The 20,402-nt window shown below is 36.6% G+C and overlaps 4 protein-coding genes across 5 annotated transcripts; 1 reads left to right on the top strand and 3 right to left on the bottom strand.

Moving 5' to 3' along the window:
• Positions 1-1,472: 1,472 nt before the first annotated feature.
• On the bottom strand, positions 1,473-3,719 carry LOC117920018 (L-type lectin-domain containing receptor kinase IV.1). The gene has a single exon (XM_034837361.1). It carries the CDS (start codon positions 3,644-3,646, stop codon positions 1,601-1,603), a length of 2,046 nt encoding a protein of 681 aa, XP_034693252.1. The 5' UTR covers positions 3,647-3,719; the 3' UTR covers positions 1,473-1,600.
• A 3,395-nt stretch (positions 3,720-7,114) lies between these two features.
• On the top strand, positions 7,115-8,645 carry LOC117921017 (subtilisin inhibitor CLSI-I-like). The gene is made up of 2 exons (XM_034838757.1): positions 7,115-7,360; positions 8,196-8,645. Exons 1-2 carry the CDS (start codon positions 7,258-7,260, stop codon positions 8,423-8,425), a joined length of 333 nt encoding a protein of 110 aa, XP_034694648.1. The 5' UTR covers positions 7,115-7,257; the 3' UTR covers positions 8,426-8,645.
• Positions 8,646-11,426: 2,781 nt separating this feature from the next.
• Positions 11,427-14,218, bottom strand: LOC117919741 (L-type lectin-domain containing receptor kinase S.4-like). 2 transcript variants are annotated; one of them, XM_034836984.1, is made up of 2 exons: positions 12,592-14,218; positions 11,427-12,504 (listed from the first exon to the last, which is right to left on the bottom strand). In XM_034836984.1, exons 1-2 carry the CDS (start codon positions 13,812-13,814, stop codon positions 11,736-11,738), a joined length of 1,992 nt encoding a protein of 663 aa, XP_034692875.1. In that variant the 5' UTR covers positions 13,815-14,218; the 3' UTR covers positions 11,427-11,735. The 2 variants fall into 2 exon arrangements, with proteins under 2 accessions (XP_034692875.1, XP_034692874.1); XM_034836983.1 differs by having other exon boundaries at positions 11,427-14,217.
• Positions 14,219-17,281: 3,063 nt separating this feature from the next.
• LOC117920788 (ribulose bisphosphate carboxylase/oxygenase activase, chloroplastic-like) lies at positions 17,282-20,402 on the bottom strand. The gene is made up of 7 exons (XM_034838421.1): positions 20,247-20,402; positions 19,554-19,870; positions 19,311-19,416; positions 19,132-19,217; positions 18,460-18,932; positions 17,829-18,110; positions 17,282-17,714 (listed from the first exon to the last, which is right to left on the bottom strand). The coding sequence occupies exons 1-7, from the start codon at positions 20,289-20,291 to the stop codon at positions 17,599-17,601; spliced, it is 1,425 nt and encodes a 474-aa protein (XP_034694312.1). The 5' UTR covers positions 20,292-20,402; the 3' UTR covers positions 17,282-17,598.

Here is a 20,402-nt window from a genome sequence, read left to right on the forward strand (position 1 = left end):
TTTTTATTCAAAAATGAAAATATTAATAGTAAAATCATAAAATTTGAATTATAAACGAATTTACTACAAAATTTCAAATTTCAACATCTTATCGTGCAACAAACTAAAAATAAACTAATTATTATCTATTCCAAATAAATTTGTCTAATTAGAACCCCAAAAATTAAAAGGTCAGATACCCATTCCCAAATTAAAAATTCAAAAGTTAATAAATTAATCTGGATCAAAAAACATATATTTCAATCATAAATCCATATATATTAGACATTATATAAAATAAGTTTTAACTTAATTTTTTTATCATTTTCTTAAAAATCAAGCATAATTTAAAATCTAATTATATAATTAATCATTATACCATGATAACAAATTATGATATTTTGAGATAGTTGAGAATATGTTAAACTATTATTTTTTTTCCAAATTAAAAACAGTAGTTAACTCTATGGGTGTTTGTTAAATGAAAAAAATGAACATATTTAATACCTAAGGTCAAACATCAATAAAAATAAAAATAAAAAATAAAAACTTAACAATATTTCTATACTAATAAAAAAAATATAAAGTTAACTTAAAAGTGAAAATAATTTAATTTAAGTTATTAAAAAAATTAAGTATGTTTGATAAAATAATTTAATGGTATAATTTAAAAGTAAAAAAACAATTTTAAATAATAAGTAAAAATAATTAACTTATTTTTAAGTTCATATTTTTATTTGACCTTTTTACTTTCATTTGTCTTAATTATCTCTATGATCTCTTTTATTATTTTACAACTTTCATTATTTTTATAAAGATAAATATTTCAATTTAATGATTTAGGTTAAATTTTAAATTAATTTTATCAAACAATCTTAATACTTAAAATAAAAATTAAGTAATAAATTTTAAATCAATAACTTAAATATAATTTAACTTAAAATTAATTTAAATTATTAAATAATAAATATTAAGTTTTACTAAATACTCCTCTTAATCGCATTCAATTCTATTTTGAATTAAGCCAAATTCAAGTTTATTCATATTTTAAATAAAAAATATTATTAAAACTTTTTATTTATTCAATTTTTTATTGATGAATGACTTAAGTTGGATATTAAAATTTAATGTACTAGAATACGTCTTTGGTATTAATGGTTGAATTGTCCTTTAAAAATTCCGTAGTAAAAGATGCATAGATTTGACAGAAAAAATTCTACATTTTCACTAATTTAAATAAAAAGTACTGGAGTGAAATGGATGGTGATGACCAAGGCACATGATTAAGAAAAAAAAATTGTATTGATCTTTCCATTCAATCATTGACCAACGAAGTAGAATGATTCTGTGATTGTTAAGGAGGGTTTAGAATGGTTTTGGCACAGAGCTAACAGATCACCTTCATCGAGTCCTCCCTCATGCTCTTGTGCTTGAAGATGGGCATCCAAATTTTCCGGGAGTGGATCTTTGGGAAGCAAATTATGAGAAAAGTCTTGAAGCCAGGAAAGTGAAATTTACATTATTCTACAATAGCAATAGCTAAGTCGGTGTGTAAATTACAGAGGTTCACCAACTATACAATAATAATCACACGTAAGGAGCATGATTGGCTCATTTGGAATCAACGTCCTCCAGAGAGGAGAGACTCTGGAACAGAGGATGCATGGGAGAATGTCTTATCCAAAGAGAATGGATATGACAAAGCAAAATCTTCAAAACCTTCACGATGGGCAAATGATTGGCCATTGGCAGAAAGACCCAGGGATGTAAAATCTGGCAAAGGAACTGTCCTCTCCAAGTACTGCACAACTTGTGGCATGCTTGGCCTACCATTTGGTTCTGAATGAGAGCACATCAAGCCAAGCTTCAACACCAACTCCATTTCCTCTGCATTATAATCAACACCCAACTTTGGATCACTTGCCTGAAGGATTTCACCTCTGTTCCAGAAAAAAAACACCCAATCAACCAAGATGAGATCCTCCATTGGAGCTATCGGCCTTCTTCCGCAAGCAACCTCAAGCAGAAAGGCGCCAAAAGCATAGACATCAGTCTTTGTTGTGGCCTTGCCGGTTCTTGTGTGCTCTGGGGCGAGATACCCAAGAGTTCCCACAACATGGGTTGTTTGAGGATCCGTTCCATGATCGTACAATCTAGCAAGGCCAAAATCTCCTAATCTTCCATTCAGTTCACCATCTAACAAGACATTGCTGGCCTTGACATCTCTGTGAACCACGACTTGCTCCCATTCTCCGTGTAGATAGGACAACCCAGATGCTACACCTTTGAGAACTCTGAATCTTTGGCTCCAATTGAGGGAGACCTTGGGTTGGTCATAGAGGTACTTGTCCAGACTTCCATTGGGCATGTAGTCATAGACCAAAAGAAGCTCCCCTTTGCGGCGGCAGTAGCCCAAGAGCGACACTATGTTCCTGTGACGGAGACGGCCAATGCTAACAATTTCTGCAACAAACTCTTTCATTCCTTGTCTTGATTCATGAGAGATCTTCTTCACTGCAATCTCAAGTTTTGATGTGGGCAATACACCTCTATAGACCCTGCCAAATCCCCCGCTCCCCAATAGCTCTTTGTCCTTGAACCCTTTGGTTGCAAAATACAGATCCTTGTATTTGAATCTGTGAGGCCCATAATCAAGTTCCCAATCTTCAAGCTCTTCCGCGAACTTCTTCTTCCTTCTTATAAGATAAACTGCCCCTGACATCACTGCTAAAACAGAAACTACACAAATCACTGGCAACCCACTTGTCAGGAATGCGGATTTCTTCTGTCCTCCTATGCAGGGAAGCTTAGGAAGCTGAGAAATAGCAAGCGGTTGAGCCTGACCATTCATCTTAAAGCTCCATCCCAGAAGATAATGAGATGTTAGGACTGAACCGGTAGAAGATGAGAAGCCAACATACATGGTATTGTTAAGGATTAGAGAAAGATCGCGGGGCAAGGACAGCAGCGGAATATCAGGTTTATCAACACTGACTGGAGCCAATCTCACATCAATTTGCTTCTCCAAGGCGTTATAGTCCACCCACACTTGCATGGGTCGGCCACTAATAAGGCTCAAGTTTTTAAAATCTCCATTCTTGCTAGCAAAATAACCTGCTGGAGCAGCTTTGTCAGACTTCAACCCGTTGATATCAATTCCAACATGGTTGTCATTGATATCACCCAACTCCTCGTTCTGGATGGTATCAAGCTCTACAGCCACGATGTGATTGGTGGAATTGCCATTGTTGGCATCGGAAAAGAGGCCTAGATGTTGGCTGGGAAGAGCTCCCGGGAGGCCTCTTGTGGGTGCAATGACGAAAGCAATCCCGTGACCGCTAAGAGTCGGATATTGAGGATGGATGGCGAACACAAATGTAGTAGAGAAGGAAAAAGCAGGGGCGTTGGAGGAATTCTTGAATCTAATGGGATGTGAGTAGAAGGCGTGACCAGTTTCCTGTTTGGTGCGGTTGGTGAGGATCAGCAGACCATTGGGTGTGAACTGGGCTAAGCCATCAAGGCTCAGGTTGGCCGCCGTTTGGAACCCATTGTAGGTGAAACTCACATCTTCCCCTGAGGCTAAGCTTGCCAGGAGGGAGAGCAAAGTCACTAGTCTCAGATACATGGTTAGAGTCTTCTTCCTCCTCCTCCTCCAATCGGTTCCCATAATTTCTAATTTATATCCACCAAGTGAATGTTTTTCTTAAAGACTTTAAATAGAGGAAGACAAGTTCTACATTCGATTGTTCCTATGGCCCGATTTATATTCAACCATTTGTCATCAATACTAATTGTGGGAGTTAATATAAGGGGAGGCAAAAACTTGTAAAAGCCACAGCCACTCAATAGAAAATCCTCCACGGAATCTTCGGGATAAGATCCTAAAGACAATTTGTCAATATATGAAGTGGCATTTATACTATAGTCTGCTCATACTGTTCAAACATACCATCGGAAGGAATCAAAATCTGTGTTTGTGGATCGAACATAACATGAAGAACTGGCCCTCATCAGTCATCTATCTGTTTAACACACCTTCTTGGGCGCCCGAGTAAAGTCATTATTCCATCTCTCGTTCCTATTCTGGATAGAGGAATGTTTTGGTTATCATTCAAGACAAACACTTCACTCGTACCTTATTTTATACAGGCTTACGCGGGAGTTTAGGTACTAACATTGCGTGAGGATCATAAGAAGATATCCCATAATAATTTTCATATCCCTTGTGCTGGCTCATTATTATGTAAAAGATAAAAGTAGTTTAAAAACCAGCGTATGAGAGGAGTCGCCCACTAAAAATATTCTCTCCTCTCCCTCCTCTTTCCTCTTTATTTCCTTTTTGCAATTAGAATGCTTGCTTGACCATCTCGCTGACAACATTTGACATTTCCGTTTGTTTGTGCGAATGACAGAGCCATTGCATTGTGAACAAACGCGGTAGGGTGGGAGTTTCTAAAAGGAAGCTTGCTGGAAAATTAATGCTGCATCACCATCTACTATTAAGAATATTTAGGCTATATGTGGTCGCGGGAAATTTGGGAGAAAATGCTGAAGAAAGAAAAAAATAAAAAATAATAATAATAAAAAAATAAAAAATAATTTATAAATGTATAAATTATTTTTATTTATTATTTCAAACTCATTTTATTAAATAATTTTAAAATATATAAATTTTTAACTAATTTTAATTATATATATATATATATTTAATATTTTTTATAAGTCAATCAAATATGAAAATATATATTTTTCTTTTAAAATTTAATTATTTTAGCACTTGAATAAAAGTTTAAAAAATTTTATTTTCCTTCCAAAAGGCTAAACATAACTTACACAGTTAATTAAAATTCATATATAAAAATATGCAACAGTGAATACTATTACTTTCATGTCTATTAAAAGAAAATAAAAAATATTTAAAAAATAATATAAAAATATAACTACAAAATGATGATATTTTAAATATTTTTTTTGTTTTATTTTATTTTGTTTATTTATAGTAAAGATATAAAATAAATTTTTTTAATAAAATAAAATTCATAAGTAATTTAAGGATAGTATGGAGAGACAGAGAAAAAAAAAATGGAAAAAATATTTTCATCCGCTCCATTTCTGCTGAGTCCCTGGTTTTCACCGCAATGCACAACACGGTCTTGGAAAGGGCTCATAAGTCATACGTCATGGCCACCAAATAACAGCAACGTCTCAGAAGAACGATTTAAGGGTGCATAGGACTCATTCGATCTTCTACTGATTAGTCCCATTTGTAGCCTAACACCCAACTGGAGTTCTGACACGTCATCGGTCCACTTGGAATTTTCTGGATGCTTGTTATTGTCAACCAGGAGTCCCTTCAGGACTAATCAATAAGATGGATTGACTGCAGGCCGGACTTTGGAGCATCCTTGCCCACCAAATTGGAATTTATAAGCCAACTTTTTAAATATTGGGACACCAAAAAAAAAAAAAAAATATTGAATTATTTTTTTGCCGTCATGTCTAGGATACTGTCTGTAACTGTCAACACAAATACAGGCTCTTCTCACATGCCTTCAATTTCGGGCAGTTGATCGATACTCCATCCACACCTCTTTCCCTTCTGTCAAAGCATTTGTTTTGAGACTTTAGACAATTTAAATATTTTTTTAAAATTGAATAAATACTTTTTAGAGTTTTGATTTTAATAAGGGAATAGGATTACTAGGATGCATTGAGTGATCAACATCATGGCCTGCCAATCAGCAGGCGGGAGAGAAAAAAGGGAAATGATTAGTCAATCTTATAGACTTTTTGTAAATACTATTAAAATGGTTGTGTGAAAAAATAAATATAAAAATAATTTTAATCTATTAATAATTTAAATTAAATTATTAAACTATTAAATAGATTTAACAAGCATTACCTTTATCTTATGGATTCAATCATTCAGATTTCAGAGGGTCAGAAATTTGTGAGGGGTCAAAACTTATCCATAAGAGGCATCATCGTCATGTCATATCAAATTTCTAGAAGCAAATAGTTACGTAAATTATCTGACAAACCTTCCACCGCCATTGGACCCCCTTCTTCCACATCAAGGAATCTTGGAAATCATGTGTCTTCAGTCATTAGATGCTTGGTATTTACATTACTTTAAATCAAATCGTCAAGTCGTCTCCTACTTGCAAGGATCAAATAAGAAAATTTGTCATTGAGTCACATAAATGCAATAACATCCAACATTTTCTACGGTTTCAAACTTTGGTTTGAACAGAAGTTGAGAAAATTCAAGTCTTTCAAGTAAAGTTTGTAGGAAAAAAAATGTCTCAGCCACACACCTAATAATGTAATATGATCGCATGGAAGGAAAAATGTCTCAGATTAGGCGGAGATAAATTCAGACCAAGTTCAATCCCATTATTCAAAAGCAAAACCAGTTTAGTGATCGAATAGGAATTCTCTTTGGAAAGAGAATTTGAATTTATTACCTTGTTTATTCTAAGAAAGTATTAAATAAAATAAAATAAAAGGAAATAATTTTTTGATAGTTGATTTATTATAAACAAATATTAAAGAAAATTAAATATAATTAAAATTAATTAAAATTTTATATATTTTTAAATTGATTAATTTTTATATAAAAAAGAAAAATAAATAAAATAGGGTTAGAGAAATAAATAAAAATAATTTATTAATTTTAAATTAAATTAAAATTTTATTTAAAAAAATTTTCCCCCTCAATTTTTCTCAAATTTTCTACTAATCAAACATAGGTTTAATATTCGGTCCAGCTTAAATGTGTTTTTCCTTGTTTTTGGCCACTCCGAAATTTTCTAACTCCACTACCAGCCACAATGCAAGTAGCATAGGAATAATTTTGAACAGGCTAACATTTAAATAGGCATGGCATGACAGGTTAAATGATTGCACTCCTAGGCGTAGTCATGCACCGCAGCACCAGTCAATGGATTCTGTCCTGCCTAATCCAGGAGCTCACATGAATAACCCTTGTGGGCTATTAGTTGGCCCAAAGATCACAGCCCATCAACATGGGGAAGGGCAATGTGTAGAGGCCCGGGAAGAAGATTAGATTTTTGTTGTACGAAACTTGTCCAAAACCCTACACCCGTAATTCGCAAGGAACCTTTGTCCATACGTGGCCGTCGGTGCAGGGCCGGCCCCTGCTTTTGTTGGCATGTGGAGATCCAATCGATAAAACCAAAGAAAAGTCTGCATTATTAGGACTCTCTACATGATACAGATTATAGTGGTGTATCTTGGTCCTGTTTGATCCTTGTCATGGCTGACGAAAACCAGCGAACCGAGCTTCCGCAAGAGCAGCCCCAACAGTCAACAACCATCTCCCAAGAACAACCCCATCAATCAACGATACTCCTCCCAGGTAAGTTTCTTTTCCCTCTCTCCTGTTTTTTTATTTATTATTATAATATGAGATTTAAGGAGCGAAAGAGCTCCGGGTGATGAAAATGTGAGTCTGTGAGTCTGTGACCGCATAAAAATATTCCGCACAGGGTGATGTTTATTGTCATGAAAATTCCCTTTCCTCCAAAATGACTCATCTTTCCCTTTCATTTGAAATTCAAACAACAAAAAAGCCCAAAGGACCACTGCTGAAGGACAAAACCTACCTATCCAGAGAAGAGCCCACAAATTGCTGGCCCATGAGCCCTAGATCAAGATACAGTTTCATAATAAGAAGACGGACTTCCAACTCCAAAAGTTCACACGCAGTGAATTCTCTGCACCAAACTGATGAAGGTTATTTATACTATTACAAAAATGGAAAACACATTTAAAACTTTCTTTTCTGATTCAATTTTCCCTTTTTATTTTTCCTAATCAAGCTTTGGGGGAGATTAGATTAGTCACCAGTCAAAGACACAGCTATAATTCATATTATTCTTAAAAACCATTGAAAGTTGGCCAACCCCCATCAACAAGGCTTGCTTGCACGCATAAAATGCTTTTAACAATATGCATTGCGTGCCCATAAGAGAGGCCTTTTTCGTTTTGGGTTGTGTTGTACATGTATCAACTGTATATGTTCCTTCACATTTGACCATTTTCTCATTCCTTTGAGGTTGGCCAATCCAACTCATGGTGGCTTCAGTGGATCAGTAAGCTTTAAAACATAAAAGGGGCTGGGGCATTGGAAAACAGCCCCTAGATTACCAGCATGATACATGGTTAATTAACTTGTTCCCTAAATAATCCAGGGTCAGTGGGCCATCCATCTGGAGTAGAGGTAGCACCAAAAACAACATGGCCTGAGGTGGTGGGCATGACGGTGGAAGAGGCAGAAAGGAAGATAAGAGAAGATATGCCTCGGGTTCAGTTCCAAGTAGTTCAGCCAAATTGCTTTGTGACCATGGATTTCAACACTAGGCGAGTCCGACTGTACGTGGATTCTGAAGGAAAGGTTTCCCGGGCCCCTAGAATCGGCTAATAGTTGTCAATGTCCTTCTCTAGAGACTAATGTATTGGCCTTTACAATGCATGTCTTACCCTTGTATGCAGCAGATTTGGTGTTTCAGACTTTCTGTATGTGGTATCTATTTTCATTTGGTTAGCTGGAGCTTTAAAGCTTGGATTTTAATTAGTAAGAAGTAAGAACAAACTTGTTGTGCCATTTGGAATAAATCAATTTCATCATATGAGCGAAGCCATCTTCCATTTGTTACATGAATTAATCACTTCACAATCACAAGATACCGGTTTGATAAAACGTGCGAGATTTTTAGGTAAGAGTCTAGGTGGAATTTGGCAAAAGTTCATCAAATTCTTAAAATCACTGATTCAAGTCAAAAGTAAAATATCATATAAGGCAGCTTGCTTTTGAGCAAATTTTTAGCCTACTTTAAACTCCTATTCATGGTTGATCCAAATCCAGGTTCAAAGTAGCTACAACAAACTATGCTATTTTTCAAAAGGAAAAGGAGCCCATGATGCTTTTCTTTTTCATTCTAGAATGGAAGAAAAACACCAAACACCACTACCACAATGAAAGTTATTGATTGAGAAAAGCCATCTTTGATAACCTATTTATGAAACAAACAACCAGATAGGGTGGGGCAGACCAGGACTTTGGTGCCATGATCTCATCAAGTACCGACGATTCAGTCATGGATAGGGATGGCAACGGGGCGGGTTATTTCGGGTACCCGCCCCGCCCCGCCCCTAATGGGACGGGGTTAAAATTTATTAAACGGGTTTGGGACGGGTTTGAGATTTTTTTTTAAACCCCGGGGCGGGTTCGGGTATTGCTCCACCCCGCCCCGCCCCGCCCCGTTTACATATAAAATTAATTTTAAAATTTAATTTAATTTAATTTTAAAATTAATTTAATTTAAAATTTAATTTTAATATTTTTAATATATAGATAATAATAAATTTTTTTTAATAAAATAAGTTATAAAAAATATAATAATTTTATTATTTATAAAATATATTTATTTTAATGTAATTAAAATTTTTTAAAGTAATAATAAAAAAAAAAAAAAAAAAAAAAAGCTAAACGGGGCGGGGCGGGGCGGGTATGGGAAATTCTCATACCCGCCCCGCCCCGTTTATTTTTTTAAATGGGACGGGGATGGGAATTGGTTTTGCTAAACGGGGCGGGGTTGGGATAGGGGCGACCCGTCCCGAACCCGCCCCGTTGCCATTCCTAGTCATGGAGTTAAAGAAGGGAATATTATAGACTAAAGCCATGGGTATGTTCCATTTTGCCAGAAATTCAAGGTCCCTAGCCTAAAACTTTCATATGTCTGCTTTCTATCTGTTGACTAGTTCGTGGAAGAAATCCTACTTAACAAGATATGCTATGCCCCACAAAATCTGACATGTATGCTTTCACATAGCTCAATTGGTTGGTAGGATGGCGTCTCAACTCTGAAGAAGGTCGAGAGTCCAACTCTTCGTAAAAACCCTCAAGAAGATAGGGACAATGAAATTCTATGGGGGTTGAATAATTGGCAATATTATTTCTAGAGCATTGTTAATTACACTGCAGATCAAAGTCTGCAAGGCTCTTGTACATTCGACAACCCCACCAATCAAGTGTTCAAGTGTGGGTTGAATGATTGAAATGATCGCCCTTTAATAATAAAAAGTTATGGGACATTAATTTGAACACTATGAAATACGAACCCCATCCATCACGGCACTATTTCTATGCTTAATTGAAGTGGTTTTCTTTGTAGCCCAAAAGGGGCTACCAACTAACAGGGGATGAATTTTGCACAATAGTTTAGTTTTCCAATTTGCTGATCAAGAGGAACAAAAATGAAGTCTTCTTGGTGTGTGTGGAAGTCTAGATTCCGCACCCACCCAAACAACACTTCTGTTGAATTCTTTTAATTCTCCAGTCCTCCACTAACTTGACTGCATAGGGTGGGAGGGCTGTGGAGTTCCACTCAACTTAAGAAATGGTTTGAGAATACACCTTGAAGTCATTATTCGTATACCTTTGAAACTCTTGCATTAAAGTAGTCCAATCAACTGGGAGAGGACCAGAGGGGCCACAGTTTGATGGGTGCCACCTTGGAAATCGTACTTGTCCATGGGCGCTAGAAAGGATGAATTTATTTTTATTTTTAGTTTTAGCCGTATCTGCAGTGGCGCTGGCACCATGTTTTCGAAAATGTGATTTTGAAAACAATATCAGAGTTAAAAGATGGCGTGCTAAGCCAGTGGCAGGGAGTTCTACCCTTCTGAACTCTTCATAAGTAACGTGATAAAGAAGCTGCTAATTCCAAAATGATTGAACTCCCTCCATTGGCTATTCCATTTTGTTTGACCTTCTTGAGAGTTGAGAAACACTTCTCTAATCTCTACGATTTTTTCTTACCCAATTATTAGTTGTTTGAATTTTTAAACTGTGGTTGACTAAAGGAAAAGAGGAAATTTAGGTAAATTGGTAAAAGCTTATCTCTGTGATCAGAGACAATCACAACCTGAATTGATTCCTTGTGAAAGCACTGACAACTCTTCTTGGTGGTGTCTACTCACCAAGAACATAGCCAGTCACATTAGAATTTAGTGATATAGAGTGGACCCTGGGAATACCTATCTGTACACTAGAGTAAATAAAACGACAAAGCTGCATGATTTTGGTTGAACAAGTCGAAGTTTTGGATCAATTCTGAAATAATTCTTAATATGATCTTTCTTATTGACGTAGATGATCATGTGAATAAAAATTAATTTTTTTTCTTAAGAGAAAACCGAGACCTACAATGACTCACAGCTCAACAAATCTTCCGATTTTGATGTAGTAACAGCAGTTTGCAGAAATTGAAGTAGGAGCATATCAAAAGTTTCTGTAATTCATCATCAATAGCTGAACAAGGTTTTCATTTTTGCCCTCAAAAACACTAAAAGACCTTAAAAAGAAATGGTTAGAGGACCAAAAAAAGGAAAAGAAGGAAAAAAAAAAAAAACACCCAATAGAACAGTAAACCATTTCTTGAGCTATTTAAAATCATGGAAGAGACTACAAAACTGATATCATTTGGGATTTTGCATGAACAAGAAGCTGTGCCCATTCCAGAATGTAAATGAAACAAGACAGAAGAATTCAGAATTCAGTTTAAGTCCAACTAATTTTCCTAGCTCACTTATTTACACACAAAAGGAAAAGAAAACTGTGTAACATTTGTAATGGCCATCTCATGATCTGATCTGGAGTGGGAAATAGAAAAGGAAAAGGAAAGCAAAAACATGATGAATCCTCTGTTTCCTGGAAGAAGAACTTGTGCTCAAAAAGAAGAGCCAAGGCTACCTCCTGTTGTCCCCCTTCCATTGAGAAGGGAAAGGGGGGAAGCATTAACAGAAGCAAAGCCAGCATTAACATTTTCATTGTCCACGGAGCAACTACTCCCCTTCTCATAGGAAGATGAGACATAGGAATGTACAAAATCGTTGAATCCTGGGCTATCATCTTTCCCTCCATCATATGCACAGGGGGGGTTCAAGACCGCCGGCACCTCAACCTCTCCCTCTAGATATCTCACCACCTGCCTCATGCTGGGACGTGCGGTGGGTGAATAGCTGGAACACAACAACCCCAATTTCAAGACCATCACCACCTCGCCCTCGTCGTATTGGCCAGTTAATCTGGAGTCCACAGCTTCAAGAATCCTCCCTTCTGTCCACTTGTCCCACACCCAATCCACCAAAACCAGCTCTTCAGGCAGAGCTTTAGCCTCAATGGGTCTGCGTCCACATGTTACCTCAAGCAGTAGAGCACCAAACGCAAACACATCGGAGTTGGTTGTGGCCTTCCCTGTTCTTGAGAGCTCTGGTGCGAGATAGCCCAGTGTGCCCACCACCCTAGTGGTGCCTGGGTTGGAGCCATGTTCGTATAATCTTGCAAGTCCGAAGTCGCCGACTCGACCATTCAGTTCGTTGTCTAGTAAGACGTTACTGGCCTTAATGTCTCTATGAATAACCACTTGTTCGTAACCTTCGTGTAAATATAGAAGTCCGGAAGCAACGCCCTTTATGATGTTGAATCTCTGTTCCCAACTAAGAATCAAATTGGGTTCATCAAAAAGGAATTTATCTAAGCTGCCATTTTCCATGAAATCGTACACGAGCATGAGGTTTCCGTACCTGCGGCACCAACCCAGAAGCTGAACCAGATTGCGATGGCGAAGTCGACCTATGCTAGCGATTTCGGATACGAATTCACGCATGCCCTGTTTGGAGTCATGTGAAATTCGCTTGACAGCAATTTGGGTCTGGGAATTAGGCAACGTTCCTCTGTAAACTCGGCCGAATCCGCCATGCCCAAGTAGCTCCTTGTCTCTGAATCCTTTGGTGGCTTTCTTGAGTTCCTGGTAGGAGAATCTATGAGGGCCAATATCGAGCTCCCATGCCTCGATGACATCCGCGTTCCTGATTTTCCTAATCATGTAAATGATAATAGAGACTGCAGATATAACTAGTACCACTGATGAAACCGAAAGGCCTATTGTTAGAGCAGTATGCCTCTCCTTAGGTTCGGGAAGGGATGGTAGGGAAGATAGATCGAGGCTTCGAGCGACTCCGTTCATCTTGAAGCTCCATCCGAAGACGTAATGTGAGCTGGCAAGTAAACCAGTAGAGGCAGAGAAGCCAACATACATGAATTCTTGGAGAATTGGCGAAAGATCCAAGGGGAAAGACAAAATTGGCAATTTGGGTTTGGAAGAAGAAGGCGAGAGCGTCACATTGAGAACATTGCCTACTGAATCATAATCAATCCACGCCTGAATCGTGTTCCCACTCTGGAGATTAATGCTTTGTTGCGTAGAATCATCCGTGTAATAGGCTGCGGGGGAAGAGGCGTTGGACTCCAAGCTGTCGATGTCGATGCCAACGTGGTTGTCGTTGATGTCTTCAAACTCAAAGTCCTTAACTGTGTCGAATTCGACGGCGAAGAGGTGGTTAGAAAAGTTGCCAATATCACTAGCATTAAGGAGTCCCAGATATTGACTGGGAAGAGCTCCTCTTAGCTCCTTAGATGGCGAGATTGCGAAAGCGAAGCCATGGCCGCCAAGCTTGGGATACTCGGGAACGATGGCGAAAGCGAAGGAGGTAGAGAAAGAGAAAGCGGTTCCATTGGTGGAGTTCTTGAACTGAAGAGGAAAGGAGTGAAAAGCATGACCCATTAATCTACTGGTCTCGTTTGTCAATCGAAGAATACCATCCTTGTCAATCTCTGCAACTCCGGTTTTGGTTAGGTTGGCACCCACATCACTGAATCCACCATAGAAGATCTCATCCACCTGGGATGTAACTGGGGTTGAAAGGAGAAAAACAATAGCAAGTAAGATCGTGAGAGAAGTGGCCATCACCTTAAGGTACACAAACGATCAAAAAGGAGTCCCAGATCCTTCTAGTTTGGTGAGATTTGATTCAAGCGTGGAGAAATGGAAGTATGTGAGGTCGTTTTAGGCTGGGGTGAAGAAGATCAAGGTGAATAAGAAAGCAGGTTTCTGAAAAGGAACATGTGAAATTTATAGGTCACATGGGGCCTTAACAGCTTCAGATTGGAGCAAAAGCAAAAGGCCTTGGAGGAGGGTAAGAGTGAGTCGGGAAAATCTACTCCAAACCACTGACCACAGACGACACGGACACTTTCAAATAAGGTGAAGTCTCATTTCTCCGCAGTCAGGGTGCACCGTGCATCGTGCACCCATATCTACTCTCTGGTCTTTTTCTTTCGGCTTGGTGCCTTTATGACGTGTGCACTTGGACCATCTTGTTCCCACTTGGCCCTTCAATCTTCTGGACGGAGCGGGCTTGTGATGCGCCGCACTCTAAAACCTAACGCTTCCGATATTGCCTTCCTGGGTAAAAGACAGCCTTGACTGCGTGTTGTTGGATCTGTTGTCAGGAAATAAGTGCATGCTTGACAAACGTTTCTAAAAATACATTAAAAACACTTTTCATTATATTTTAATAGAAAACAGTTCGTTTTTCTTTTTATCAAAAACAGTTTTTTTTTTTTTTTTAAATTATTATAAAAATAGGGTATTTTATGAGAATACATTTTATTTGCTTTTAAATATATATATATATATATTTAAAAATAATTATATAATGATAGAAAATGACTAAAAATAAAATATTATAAATAAACATTATTTCTAATAAATGTTAAAAATATAAAAACAATATTTAAATTTTCAAACAAACTTTTAAAAAATTATTTTGGTGGATCATTTTTTAAAACATTCCTGAATAGATCTTTAAGGCTCTCAATGTTTTTAAAAATAATTATAAAAAACAGTTTTTGAAAATTATATTATAATGTTTTATAAACAAAAGTTTGTTTGAAAAATTAAAATATTTCTAATATTTTTTATATATTTTAAATATACTTTTAAAATAATTTTTATCTATACTCCATTATTTTTAAAATAATTATAAAAAATAGGGCACAATAATTAAATATAATTAAAAAAAATTATTTGAAAATACTATGTTTTCTAATTTTAAAAACAAAAAACTAAAATATGTTTGGGAAATATTTTTTAAAAACAGTTTTGAAAAATAGGTTTTATGAACTATTTTTTAAATTTGTTCTTTGATATTTTGTGATTTTTTATGTTTTTAAATATGTTTTAAAAATAATTTTTATTTATAGTACTTTATTTTTAATTATTCTTTTTATTTACATAATTATTTTTTAAAACACTCATAAAAAATAAGCAAAAACATCTAAGACATGTTGTATAAAAATACTTGTTTTCTTATTACTTTATATGTTTGTCTATTTTTTTTTTCTAAAAAACAAAAAAATTATTTTCAAAAATAGTTGCACAAAAGAATTCTAGGTCTTATTTGTTAACAATATTTTAAAACAATTTTATGTTTCTTAAAATGAAAAAAAAGAAAAAAAAGAAAAGAAAATACATTTGATAATCAAAAAATAAAAAATCGTTTTCTTTTAAGAAAATATCGTGTTTTTAGATAACATCATTGAATTGTTTTAAGTTGCTTTCATTTGTTTTTCAAGAGTTTTTTTTTAAAATAATTATATAAACATAAAATAATAATTAAAATTAAAGTATTATATGTAAAAATAATTTTAAAACATATTTAAAAAACATAGAAAAAAATTAAAAATATTTCAAGTTCTTGGAATAAACTTTTGTTTTACAAAGTATTAGAAAACCATTTTAAAATTTTTTTCTCAATAAATATTTTTTAATATTGTTTTTTAAAACACTTCTTTATTGGAGTCCTAATTTTTGTTTTTAGAAACAAAAAAAAAATAATTTTTATTTTATGATTGTCAAATATATATATATATTTTCTTAAAAAAATTTTAAACACGATTACCAAACCTTTTTTTTTTTTTTCAACTAGAAGAATAATTGAGAAATGTAAAAACATAAAACTTATGTCATGCCGTTCTACTCTCTTGATAAGATTCTAAAAGTTAATTTCAGAAATTTCATCCCAACAAGCAATTTTTGAACAATCCACATATTATAATATTTGTTATGATTCTAAAAACAAAAAATATTCCATCTGTTTTTAAAACTTTCATTGCTTGGGCGATGCACGTGGGAAAAACACGGTTTGGTCTAACTCTAAATGGATGACCGTGCCACCATCTTCTTCTGCAATTTTAGTTGCATTTAATACTGGACTAGCCACGTGTCCTCCAAAGTGTCTGCTCCAATAATCAATATCACGGTACAAGTTTAAAAATTTCACCCAAAAGCGATGCCGTAATTTCCTTTCCATAAAACAAAGACAAGCCACATGTTTTCATCAGAGGCTAGAAAAATAGCATCTCTGGAAAGCTATTGCCAAGTCTCCCTTTTCTTACGCCCAACATTGGTAACTACAACTAACGCTACTAGCCGTTTGGTGAGCTGCTCATGGGCTTCAAGCCGCCTTCATTTGTATTTTTGGTGCGATTTTTCACCTAAAAATGGGCCAGCAGGATCCAGCGAAACTCTCCAATAAAAATCTTCAATTTCTGCAACAAAAAGAAGGTTTCCCTTGTCTGCTCTATTCCTTTTCTTGGTCTACACTTGAACTAGTGATAGTTACGTGGGTCCAAATTCTCCTAAACTTCAAACCCACTTAGCTTTATTATAAACAATGTGGACTGCAACATTACAAGGATGTAACTTGACTTTGGGGACAAAACTTTGGACATACTTAGCAGAGTATGCCTCTTAATTTAATCAATAAATCAACTTGCAGTTGAGAAAAATTCAATCTATGGGTATTAAATAAACATCCGGAGAATAAATGTCTATGAGTGGTTATGGTTGATGCAAACTCGCATTAGACGTAATGATGAATCACTACAGGTGATTTTCAATCATAAGGCCCATTGTTTTGTTGCGAGGATAATCATAAGAAATATTGCACGTTGGCCCAGAGATGGCCCACGCCGCTGCTGAGTCCTCCTTGATCCTTGCCTTGCCCATTTCAATGCATCATTCAGCTCACCCCTGTGGGTTTTGAGGTGCAGCTGTTTTATGCTGTGTCCTGGTTTGGACAAGAAGGCTAGCTGTACATGGACACTGTTATTGAAAAAGTTCAAAGTTTGGTTAACCCATTTTCTTGTCATTTCCTGAAACTTTGGGTTAGATGTGAGCTTGAGGCAATGGTCAAGGCTGGTACGGTGTTACCCATGAACTGATAATGGGATAAGGTTGAACCAAGAGGATGTATTTGGCAGAAATAGAATTTAATAGCCACGAATGGGCAAGTTTTGAATAAGCCCATTGGATCTCTACACGTGACAAGCTCATTAAACCTCACTCCTCTGTCAATTAAATATAGCAAGTCCGATGGAAAATATACCAAGTTTTGAAAGGCGTAAACATCATATGGTTGAAAGTTGAAACCATGACCTGTATTAGTAGCCAAAAGATCTCAGTATAAAATCTGGTAGATGACCTAACTCTCGACTCTTTCTTACATCCACAAAACCAGGTTCATACGACAGAAACAAAAGGCCTTCTAAAAGTGGAAAAACTAATAGAGGACAGAGGAATTTTACACTATAACACAATTACATTCCACTAATGAGTGAAATTATCAACTCAATTCATAATTGGAGGTGATTTCTCCTTCTTGATATACTCAGATACCTATTACGCACTAGATTTGATACAGGCAGCTGCCATCGTCACTCCTAGCAGTTGGGTCAAAGTTGTTTGCAGAAGGATCAGTGCAGCCTTCTGGCACTGGAAGATTGACTTGTTGGGCTGCCTTGCCTGCATAAAAACATGAATAAGAAGCTTTAATAAACTCAGAAAATGTACATGCCATCATAATATGGAGGCCAGATGGAAACCTCAATCAAGAACTTTAGGATCAAGGATGCTAACCATAGAAACTTCCACTCTTGATAGCATCTTCATTTGCATCTCCTAGAGCAGCCTGACTCAAGTACTTGTCAGCCAATTGGACTCTCTTCACATTCTCCTGTTCTTGGACAAGCATGTTTCCATACTCAAGCAGCTTGTCAAGAGTCATCTTTGGTTTCTCAAAAGTTGGGGGTCCCTCTTTTGAGTTCACAAGCTTTTTCCCAATACCTTCTACCCCAACACTTGCAACCCACTTTCTCACTTCATCATCATAAACACGTGCCCTGAGAGCACCGAAGAAATCTGCACACAAATACAGATAATGTTGTCTGGTGTGTTGTTTCAAAATCAGATCCCATTGATATAAGAGTGAACTGTGGATCTCCAAAATCAGGCTCTTCCATTTTAGCCTAGAAAACCATTACATTTTCTGAAGAGCCATACACAGCCATACTGTGTTCTCAGTTCTTGGAGTTTAATTGAGAGTCAGTTCAAGTCCAGGACTACAGGCTATAAGATTTTATATTATGAAATATTTTCAGGGATAGTTTTCTAAATTAGTTCCTTTAAGGTACTATGTACATTGAGAGACATTTTTTATATAACAATTTTGTTGTAGAACTACTATAGATGTTATCGAGGTGAAGCTTACCAATAGATTGCCCAGGGAAGGTGTCAACAAGCTTGACCATGTCCTCCTTGGGAATATTGTCACTGCGGAAGATACCCGTGCAGACACCAATTCTGTCTTCCCTAGTGGGTGCCCAATAGAACTTTTCCATACGACCATCACGGATGAGAGGGGCATACAATGTTGAGAAGTCATTGCCAGTGACTATGATGGGAACTCTAGGGTTCTCCTCCTTGTTGTACATACCAGGGAGCTGGACATTGGTCGGGTTATCAGCAATGTTCATCAAGGTGGCATTCACCATCTGATTGTTGACAGTGTATTGGGTGGTTCCACCAAGCCTACCAGCTCCTGCATCAAGATCATTGATGAAGAGGCAGCACATTTTCCCCTTTCTAATGATATCTGCTGCCTCACGGTATCTTTGCCTGATCAATTTTGCAGGCTCTCCTGCATTTCCACTTTCCAATTCTCCAGCGCTCATCATAATGGGGCTGGAATTTCATTGCCAATAAGATCAAAGAGTCAGCATGAGCAAAAAACATGCAAGCCAAAACTTTAAATTTTCACTATGTCCTGATTAGGCATTTTCTCCCAGAATAATTTCAAAATTTTGTGCAATTTCCCAGACCATATTACAATAATAAAAAAAAAAAATCATGCACAAAAATAGAAAAAAGAGAGTGAACTCACTTGATCCCCATTTTGGCAAACACTAGCTCGCACTGGAATGATTTTCCCTGACCTTTACCTCCCCAAATACCCAAGATGAGAGGAACCTGTACCAAAATTTAAGGGAATCTTTTACGTCAATCAAATTAATTAATGAATAACTGATTTTCATAAATTTTGAGGCAATTCAGATGACAAACCTTGATATTTGGCAGGGTCATGAAGTTCTTGGTGATGTGAACAACAAGCTTGTCCATGAAAGCAGGAGCAATGTAGAATCCATCCATAGTGTTGTCCAAGTTGTATCTAAAAGAAACAGTTCAATTATAGTCTATCATCCAAGTCAAGTCCTCTTTAACTTATATGATCAAAGCAGAAACACCCATTTCAGCAATTTGCATGAGTTTAAACTACATTGATGCAATTGATTTTGAATTACTTACTGGCGAAGACCAGTGCTGATGTAGTCATAGGAACTCATGACAGCATAGTGGGTTCCACTGTCCATGGGAGCTTGGAAGAGAGAGTCCACCATTCCCTTTCCTCGGGTAATGTCCTGTTGATCATCCGATTCGTCAAAGGCAAGGCCCTTCCATTTGTCCTTTGAGGTCTGCTTCTCTTCATCAACTTCCGCAACAACCTTGAAGTTCCCAGATGAAGTCCTCGGGTGGGCAATCTTGGAGCTCACCTTCTTCAAGCTGTTGCCCAAGAACGCAGAGCTTGGAACCGAAGCTCCGGTGCCAGAGCCATTCAAGTTCAACTGCACCCAAGATGTTCCCTTCTTATTAGCCACTAAACCACATAATTCAAACGAAATAGCAGACTCCATCCGGTATAAAGAGAACTCTACGATTCAACTCAAGACCATTCACTTATCAGATGCCCATGAGAATTCATACCCAGATGATACTTCAGTTTCTCCAAAGAACAATGAAATTCTATAATTCAATCGACGTAAATATAAACACCCAAATAATTCAATTCCACTGTTTGTCTATGAAATAGAACTATAAATTAACCATACTAAGCGAAAAGCTATAAAATTTAAACATTAAAAAAAACATGGGTATGTTCGATGACAACAAAGAGAAGAAAAGGATGGATAAAAGGTGTAAAGGGCGGGAAAAACACAGTACCGGTGCTCTGTTAACAGCTCCGAGAGTTGAGATGGTGGCTGCCATCAGTGGCAGTGAATCCAAAGGAAGGAACCGAAGGAGGAGGATGATGTAATTGAAGTCAAGCTGAACTGGGATGGAGAGATGGGAGTAGAAAGCCTTTATAAGGGAAGTGAG

This window comes from Vitis riparia, chromosome 8 (assembly GCF_004353265.1).
Source record: "Vitis riparia cultivar Riparia Gloire de Montpellier isolate 1030 chromosome 8, EGFV_Vit.rip_1.0, whole genome shotgun sequence".
In the NCBI taxonomy this organism is placed as follows: Eukaryota; Viridiplantae; Streptophyta; class Magnoliopsida; order Vitales; family Vitaceae; genus Vitis; species Vitis riparia.